This window comes from Poecile atricapillus, chromosome 17 (assembly GCF_030490865.1).
Source record: "Poecile atricapillus isolate bPoeAtr1 chromosome 17, bPoeAtr1.hap1, whole genome shotgun sequence".
NCBI lineage: Eukaryota > Metazoa > Chordata > Aves > Passeriformes > Paridae > Poecile > Poecile atricapillus.
The window spans coordinates 708,838-718,167 of NC_081265.1; the positions used below are offsets into that span (position 1 = coordinate 708,838).

The 9,330-nt window shown below is 61.7% G+C and overlaps 1 protein-coding gene across 1 annotated transcript; it reads right to left on the reverse strand.

Annotated features, from left to right (window-relative positions):
• Positions 1–888: 888 nt before the first annotated feature.
• CBX4 (chromobox 4) lies at positions 889–5,489 on the reverse strand. Its single transcript, XM_058852529.1, has 5 exons — positions 5,279–5,489; positions 5,140–5,183; positions 4,396–4,461; positions 3,650–3,716; positions 889–3,122 (listed from the first exon to the last, which is right to left on the reverse strand). The coding sequence occupies exons 1-5, from the start codon at positions 5,345–5,347 to the stop codon at positions 1,788–1,790; spliced, it is 1,581 nt and encodes a 526-aa protein (XP_058708512.1). The 5' UTR covers positions 5,348–5,489; the 3' UTR covers positions 889–1,787.
• Between the last annotated feature and the right edge of the window lie 3,841 nt (positions 5,490–9,330).

A 9,330-nucleotide genomic window follows, 5' to 3' on the forward strand; every position in this document is an offset into this window, starting at 1 on the left:
ACCAAGATGGGTTTGGAATTTCTGTAAATGAAACCACACCTGGGTGGCCCAGGAGTGGACAACACGAGACGGGGAGGGGTTATTTGTGCTGTGGGGACAGCAGGACACCGGGTGCCCCTCACCCCATGGCTCAGCTCTCACTGCAGGGTCCACCTTACCCAAACCAACTCAGTTTGCTTCTCACAAGCTCATGGCTCTGGTCCACACACATCAACGTGCCATCAATAATATTTCAACCAAGATCTTTGCTGCAGGAGACATCGACTTTGACCAAAAGCCCAAGGGGAGACAGGCTGGCAGCAGAGGCAGTTTTGCCAGCACCAGGTTTGGAGGGTGGTACTGGCCAGGCCCTCAGCTCTGTCTGGGGAGTGCCAGGGGGTCACTGTGGGGGACAGAGACTGAGCACCGTGTCTTGGCCACCATGCTGTAAGCCCTCTTGCAAAGAATTAGTCCTGTACTGCATTTCCAGTAGACTCCAGCAATTATTAATCTTGTTCAGAGATAGCTGCAGATTTCTTGGTGGAATTTGGACCATCTTCCTTTCTGGAGACATTCGACTTATTATCTTCCTGTGACCCTCCCAACACTGGGATGAGACTGCTGGGACAGCCACCATCACCCATCACTGTGCCACCCTCCCAGCCTGTGCTTGCACAGCGCTCTCAGGTTCCCAGCACAGTCCCCTTGTGAGGAGGCCGGCCCTGCGGCCTCGCTGCCCACCCTCAGCACCATGGGCACAACACTCTCGGGGTGAAAACTGAATTACATTCAAAACTCTGCACCTCGGAGGAAATGTATTAACCCGCAGGTAGGGGCTGTGGGACAGCCCAGCTGCAGCCTGCCCACACAGCCACCTGCCATCCGGAACAAACGCACTCCAAATGCCGGTAGTTTTTGTAAAGGTTTATAGTCCTTTGCCATGATTGCATGATACATTTCTTCCCCTGTGACACAGCCCTCAGACCAGGATGCGCCGCTGGCAGCTCGCAGCAGCTGGGCTTTGCACTCCGATCTACACTAGCTGCAGAACATCAAATGCACTTTCAACATCTCCATTTAATATTTACATTCAAGCAATTAATAATTGGAAGCTTATAGTTTAGACATTTCTAATAGCAGCAATTTCTATAATAGCTCGTTTAGCTTTAGATAACGATTTTTTTTTTTTTGCACATAGAAACACCACATGTGTACAGTATCAAAAAATATATACGGGATGGTCCTGCGGGTCGTGGGGAGGGCAAGGGACCAAGACTAACAAATGCTCAATGGTTAAAAAGGAGAACAGAAAATAGTCGTTTGATATAGTTTATAAGGTGATCTAGGGACTCCATAAATCTAGGCTTTATATTTCATTATATAAATACCTACAAATAAATATATTAGCGTGGCCAGGGAGCGACCAGCTTTCAGCTCAAACAATACATTTCAATAACACCACGTACAAACGGGAGCAAGAATCACTTGACAAGTTAGCACTGTTAAAATATAATACTATAACTCTGAGTAACTGGCGGGTCCCATCCTTGCGTGTCCCATTGCCTGCAGGTCCTGGAGCAGCCCCCAGCCGCGGGGCGGGAGCAGCGGCGAGGTCACCCCACGTGGCAGGGATGGCCACCGTGCCTGGCCCTGGCCCTGGCCCGGCGTCCCCTCGGTGGAGCCGGTTCGGCCGCCGCAGGGGCTCGTGGGCTCCGGGGAAGGGCCAGCGGTACCGTGGAGGGAGGCGGTGGGGCCGGCGGCCCCGGGACGGGCGGGCAGCTCCCACGGGGAGCGGCTGCCGTGCCCCCTCACACCGTCACGTACTCCTTGAAGGTCACAGTCAGGCAGTTTGCGGTCACATCTGTGATAATTATATTCCCAAAGAAGGGCTTGAATTCCTGCAGGGACTCAGCCTCCTCCTCTTCCTCCTCCTCTGCGGCCTGCTGGGGCTGCGGAGGCTCCGGGGCCGCTTTCTCGGCCGGTGGAGGTGGCGGCAGCTCCGGCTTCACCTGCGCCAGGGCCAGCTCACCCTCCGGCCGCGGCTTCACGCAGCGCAAGTCTATGGGCTCGTCCAGGTCCGAGTCCAGCAGGATGACCTCCGGCTGTGCGGGCGGCTCCGGCCGCTCGGGGCCCGGGGGGCTGAGGCAGGTGGGGGCACTGATGCTGCGGGAGGTCAGGCGCTTCTTGCCCGGCTCCCGCTCCGCCTGCGGCTCCGACAGGCAGCGCTTGCGAGAGCCGGCGCTGGACAGGTTCAGTCCCATGGAGGAAGGGCTGTGCTCGCACACGGGACTCAGCGACCAGGGCACGAGGTCCGGCTTGGTAGTGAGCTGCAAGGGCTGCTCCGCTGGAGGAAGGGGCAGCTCCTTGGCCAAGGGAGTCTTTTGGGGTCCTTCCTCCAGCTCCGCAGGGGGCTGCCGGCTCTCGCCCTCTGCTTTACTCGGGGCATTGCTGCCCACCACCCTCTCCTCCCCTGGCTTCCTCCAAGCCTCCACCTTCTCCTCCCCACCCTTCTTAGGAGTCCTCTCCTCCGCAGCCCGCTTCCGGGGAGGCTCCCCAGACTTGATCTTCACCGCCTGCATGCCGTTCTCCATGTACTTGCTCATCACAATCACAATGCGCCCGTTCTTGTTTTTGTTCTTGACGATCTTCATCTTTCCCCCAAGGCCATTGCTGGTCACCCTGTCCCGGGGGGGCGGCCCGGTACCACTGGACAGGTTTTTCTCAGCTCCATTTTTGCTCTCTGCTGTGAGGTTCTTGACTGGGCCCAGCAAGTTTTTGGCCGGGCCGTGAGCCCACTTGTCTGGGTGGGCGACCAGGGGGGTCTTGTTATTGTCCAAGCAGGCCTGGCCCTGCGGCTCTTTGCTGCTGGGCTGGTAATGGGGCTCGTACATCTTGGGGTCCGGCTGGTAGTGGTGGTGCTTCTTGCTGTTCAGCTGGTAGTAATATTTCCCTTTGCTGTGCGACTGGTGCTTCATGCTGCTCTCCTTGCCGTTGGGCTGGTACTGGTGGTGCTTCTTGCTGTTGAGTTCATACTGGTGCTGCTGGCTCTTGCCAGAGGAGCCGAGGTCCAGCTTGGGCCTGGTGTCCACGGCCGGGTCCTGCAGCCCCGTGAGGATGTTGGAGCGGCGGGCGAAGGAGGGAAGCTGCAAGGCAGAACCAGAAGCTGCGGTCAGGCGGGGCCGGAGGAGCCGGTGCCGGAGCTCCGGCAGGTGCCGAGGCTCCGGCGGAACCCCCGCCCCTCCGGCAGCTCTCCTTACAGGATGCTGCTGCATCCTGGGGCACCGCGTCCTCGAGCAGGCGGCCCCAGCCCACTCCAACTTAGAGGCTGTGCATTGCTCCAGATTAATGAAGCAATGAAAAGAAGAAAAGCCCCCTTCAATCAGCTGTCTGGGAACGGGGGCCGAGCGGGACCGCCGCTGCCGAGCCCGCGAGCAGCCTGCTAATGCCAGCCGGGCACGGGCACGGCGGCTCTGCCGCACGGCCCGGGGCGGAGGGAGGGGAAGGGGGGCCGGGGCACCCGCTGAGCTCAGCGCTGGGGGTCCCCGGGGCTTTGCGAGGCGCCCGGGCTGCGCGCAGGCTCCTCGGCATGATGAAACCCGCTGCAAGCAGCTCCCCGGGGACGGCCCGCGGCAGAGAGCGCGGGGGTGTGGGGCCGGGCGCCCGCGGTTACCTGCACGACCAGCGGCTTTGGCTTGGGCCCCCGCTTGCGGTATCCCATCAGCTGCTCCTGCCGCTCCCTGCGGGAACACAGTGTCACCGTGAGCCCGGGGGCGCCGCTCGGACCCCCGAGACCCCCACGCACGGCGGCTCCCGCGGTGGCAGCGACCCTCCACGGGCGCGGGGAGGGGCAGCGGGAGGGGACCGGGGCCCGCAGGTGCGGAGCTGCGGGCGGGAGCCCCGCAGGTAGCAGCGGGCCGGGGGCACGGGCATCCTGTGGAAGCAGCAGGCGCCTTCCCCGCTGTTGCCTCCCCGCTGCGGAGAGGGGCTGAAGTTCACAGTTTGCGCCAAAACACTCCAGGAAATAAATGCGCGGAAAGAGAAAAAAAAAAAAAAAAGGCTTTAAAAAAAAAAAAAGGTTAAAAAAAAAAAAAAAGCCGAAGCCCGTCCAAGCGCAGCAGCAGCAGCAGCAGCGCCGCCTCCTCGACTCGCGGCATCGAATCCCGGGAAGAAGGAGCTCCAGGCGCGGCGTGGGGGGGGCACGGCGCGGGGGGAGCGCGGCGTGGGGGACCTTGACCCGGAGGGGTCGCCCGGTGGCCCCGCAGCGCCCGCCCCGCCGGGGCCGCGCCCCCCGGGCCGGTCCGCAGCCGCCCCCGCCCCCGCCGCGGCCCCCGGCTCCGTGACGCATCTGCAATTGCGGGATCGGTGCGGAGCGGGGGTCCCGCCGCCCCTCCCGCATCCCCAACCTTCGCCGCTCACCTGTTCTGGAAGGCGATGAGCAGCCGGGGGTCCAGGATGTTCTCCTCCGGCTCCCACGTGTTATATCTTGGAGAGGGGAGGAGAGCGGCCGTCACCGCGGGGCCCTGCCGGCGGGGCCGGGGTCCCGGGCAGAGCCGCCCCGCGGCACCGGGCCCGATGGGAGCACGGTGTGGGGCTGGGGTCCCGGGGAGGGGGATGGGCGGCAGGGGGGGGCCGCGGGGACGGTACTGTTTATTTAGCGCAGTTATTATTCCGGAGGAATTCCAGGCATGTCATGATGAAATTTTCCAAATCCCCTTTCCCGGACCCAGGAAAGCGGCCGCGGGGCGGAGGAGGGACCCGGCCGCCGCGTCCCGGACCCCCCCGCGCCCCCCCGCCCGCACTGTCATGCAAACCCCGGACACTCCGCAGCAGCCGCGCTCGCTCCGGTGCCGGTGCTGCCCCCGTCTCGGCAGCGGCTCTCGGGGCTGCGGGGCGACGCGGACGATTTTTGCGGTTATTCCCCTTTTTCCCCCCTTCCTGCCCCCCCCTCCCCGCTCGGTTCTGCAATATGGAGCCCGACTCCCGAGGAGGGAAAGGGGGAAGGAGCCATTTTCTGGTGCACATCAGCCGCCGCCTGCTCGGCTCCCGCCGCCGTCACCGCCGGGCCCCGCCGCCGCCTCTCGCCGCCCGCTCGCCGCCCCGGCCGGGGCCCTTCCCAGAGCGCCATCCCCGGCCCCATCCCCGCCCGGTGCCGGTACTCACTTGGGCGACCATCCCCTCCATTTCACCAGGTACTCGACTCTGCCCTGAGCGGCGCGGGAGGCAAAGACACGGCGTCAGCGGGAACCGCCACCCCCGGCGCCCCCCGGCCCCCGCCGCCCCCCGCCGCCGCCCCCCGCACCTTTCGGATCCGCTTCTTCTCGATGCTCTCCACGGCGAAGACGTGCTCGCCCACCGCCGGCAGCTCCATCCCGCAGCCGGGAGGGGCCGGGCCGGGCCGCGCTGCAGCCGAGCTGGGCTCGGGCTCCGGCAGCTCCCGCCGCCGGCCCGACAGACACTGAGCGGCGGCACCGCAACCGTGCAAATCCCGGAGCGAGACGTCAGGGAGGCGGCGCCTCCCGGGCCCGGCTGCCCGTCAGCGGCGGGGCCGGGGGATTGGCGCAGCCCTGCCGGGGAGCGAGGCGGGGAGGGGGCGGGCGGGGGCCGGGCACGGCGGCGCGGGGAGGGGGGCGCGGGCAGCTCGGCTCCCGCCCCACGCGTGACTCAGCACGGCCCCGCGGGGCTGGCGGGGGGCGGCACGGCCCGCGGGGCAGGTGCGCGCCCCGAGGGGACGCCGAGCGGCCGGGGGGTCCGGGAGGATGCGCGGGAGGACGAGCGCTCGGGAGGGCTCCGCGCCACGTCGCGCTGTGCCCCGGGCCCGGGGGGCGGCGGTGCCCATCCCCGGCACGGCCCGATCCTGCCTGGGAAGCCCAGGCCCCGCTGCCCGGCGGGTCCCTGCGGCCGTGGGGCGCCCGGCCCGGGGCCAGCCAGCGGCGGCGGCAGCGGGCCCGGCCCGGGGCAGGTGGCGGCGCTTTCCCCGCCCGGTGCCGGAAGCCGCGCTCGGGGAGCCCGGTGCGGGCGGCTCCGCACACTCCGTCCCTGTGGAGCGGGTCACCGGGAGCAGCCTGAAGCACACGCGTGTCCGCGGCTGCCGGCGGGACCACCCGGCCGCTCCCCGAGCCGCTCCGGGAAACGTGGCGGTGCCGGAGCGGGAGGCTCCTTCCCCCGGACAGGTGGAGCGGGGCCGGGCACCGTCCCGTTGTGAGCCCCGAGCGGGCCGGCAGCTCCGAGCCGGCAGCTCCGGGCCTCCCGCCCGGGCACCGCAGCCCGGGGCAGGACGGCGGGGCCGCGGGCACGCGTGGGGTGAGACCCGGGAGGCGAGAGGAGCCCTCGGCCCCTCCCGGGGGCGCGGCTCCTGGGCTCGGCCCTCGCAGGTGCCCGGGTGCGTTCCCGGCCCGGAGGAACCGGAGCCTCCGCCCCCGCTGACAGCTGGCCCGGCTCTTGGGCTGCCGTGCGGTGTCGGTGCCGCCGTCCCCCTTTTCCCCCCGGGCTCTGGCGGCCCTCGGAGGGAGCGATCGGTCCCCGCGGGGCCGGGCCGCCCCTGGGGCTCCCGGCAACTTCTGCCGGGAGCGGCGGCGCTGAGCTCGAGCGGCACCGGGGCCGCTTTGCCGGGATCGGGCGGCACCCCCGGCCCCCGGGACCTTCCTCGTTCCCCCGGCTCGGTCCCGCCCGGGCCCGGAGGCTCCGGAGGGGGGACACGCCGGGAGGCACCGCTGAATGTCACCGCGCCGCAGCCCCTAACAAAGACGCAGCCGCCGCGATCGCAGAGCCGAGCCAATAAAAAGCAAACTGATATTACAATTTTGATTTCCCTGGAGGGCCGAAGGGGCTTAATGTAAGAATTATTATCCATTGTGAACAGCAGCCCAAGGAAAACACACACAGGAAGATTTAATTTTTTTTTTTTTTTAACTTAGCGGTTTTCCTAAGAAACATACATTCATTGAAATTTATGCCAGCGGAGTTTGTTAACCCTCCCCTTTGACATTTCCAGCTTCTCCTGTTGCCAGAGGAGACAAACCGCTAATGCTCGCAATAAAACTAAATGCCCAGGGACGAGCACGGTTTGGTGCGATTCCTCCCCAGCCTGGGTAAACTGCAGAGCACGTCCAGTTCTGGATCCCACCCGGCTGGGAAAGCTCTGCTCTTCCCAGGAAACAGTCGGGAACAGGCGATGAGGAAGGCAGAGTTTGGCTGGGTGCATACATGCATATATATATATGTATGTATGTATGTATGTGTGTATGTATATGTGTATATACATATACACACATACATATATACATATATGTGTATGTATATATGTATTTATATATATATGTATATGTATGTGTATATATATATATATATATATATGTATATATATTCTAAAAAAATTTTTTTTTCTAAATTTTTAATGTGTGACCAGACCTCCTCGACATCTTTTCGAACCTGTCTCAGGAGCAATACAAAAGACTGTTGATGAAATATAATACATAGATATATTAAAGAAAAAGTGAAACAAGAGTGAAAACCAATATTAAGAGCATTTTAATCAGTGCCTGGCCCCTGGCTCTCGTGGCTCAGCAGCAGCTCCCGTCCTTCGGGTTCCTGTAGGATCTTCATCTGCTTTCTGTTATGGGGCTGATTGCACATGATTCACAATAATGACGGTAATGGTGGTGATTTTCCGTCTCTTACCTTGCTCAGGCAGCAGCAGTTCATGAACTGATACATCTTTCCCTTTGTCAGGCCCAAAGAGGACACCTTATTTGAACCACATAAAACAGCCTAAATAAGGAAAGTGGGAAGCATTTCCAACTGTTGCCTCTTCCTGACTGGCTGGGGCATATCACAGGGATGAGACAAGGAAAAGGCTTTCCAAGCAAAAGGAACAGGAGCCAAGTGCTGCCTTTAAAGGCAGGAGAGGGGTGGGTTGGCCCGGGGCAGTTTGGTGCTGGTTTGCTCATGGATCGGGCAGGTACGAGGCACAGACACACAATTCCTCTCCTTCACCACACACCCGGCCAAAAATTCAGATTCCCCTTTCTCTGCAGAGCATTGCAATGGGGGCTGCTGCTCTCAGCAGGATTCTGTCCCAGCTGGGGGCTGGGGGCTGCAGCCCCCCGTGTGCTGAGCCCGAGCTGGAGCTGCTGGGGTGCAGCTGTAAGACAAAACCTCGAACAGCCAGGGACAGATGGGCTTCCTGCAGGTGCTAGGAACCATACCAAGGAAATTTCCCCTCAAATACTTGCTGGCCATGTTCCCTCCATGTACCCAGAGCTGATGTCTGTCTATGTTTATTCTTCTCATCATTATTTATAAAGTTCTCACCCCGGAGCCAGAGCCAGCTCTGTGGCAGTGCCTTGCTTGGGGTGGGTGCTGCCCCTCCAAAGGAAGGTGCTTCTCTTCCCCTCTCCTCGTACACCAGCAGCTCCTGCACCCCGCTCTGTGTTTGCCATCAAGCAGCACTGATTACACATGCCATCATTTCTGATGTTGCTCATTAGTCTGTATCATTATTAGCAATTCAAACCAGTGATTCTTTTCCAGCTGTAATCCTCCAGCGACTCCAAGGCTGCAGTTTGGGTGCTCACCTTTTCCTCCCCTCTGCCCCAGCAAGGCCGGGGGTTCCTACTCGGTCTGCAAAGGCAGGAGCACGCCAGGCTGAGCACCAAATAATAACAGAAAGTTGATTCATGAATAGTTACAGCGTTCCCTTCAAGGCCGCTCTCACAAGGGGCCAAGCACCGACTTTGCCACGTCCTTGGAGCAGGGGGGAGGGCACTGGCCCCATTCATCCCTACCTGGCCGCCCACAGCCTCGGCCAGCTGGGCTCCAGGATTTGCCCTTCTGCTTTTGTCAGCTCTGGCTTGCACTGGAAGTTGTGGCCAGTCTGAAAAACGGATTATGACACAGCCCTGGCTGAGGTCAACACTGCGCAGGAGAAAGGCAAGGAAAGGATGAGTAGGTAGGCTTGGAAAAAGAGACAACAAAAAAAGCAAACCCACAAAAACCTAAACCCACCCACCCAATCAATAGGATGCCATGAAGTACGATGTGAACAATGAAACCCTGTTCCAGGTTGCCAAGGCAAATCTGTCAATAGAGTATTGAACAAGCAAATCTGACTTGCAATTATTGTCTCCTTCTAAACACAGGCTGCCCCTCTGCCTCGCAGCTCAGCCCCAGTGCTGCTGTGGGGAAGCTCAGTGATTGCCGGTTCAAAATGGTGAGGGAAGAGTCAAGTCTGGCAGCTGGGCTGGAATTTACTCCAACACATGCGCTAAAACCCCCCGGAGCATCCCCACCACTTTCACTGTAGCAGCTGAAGTGACACGTGCCCTGCCCCCAGTGTAACAGGCAGCAGCAAAA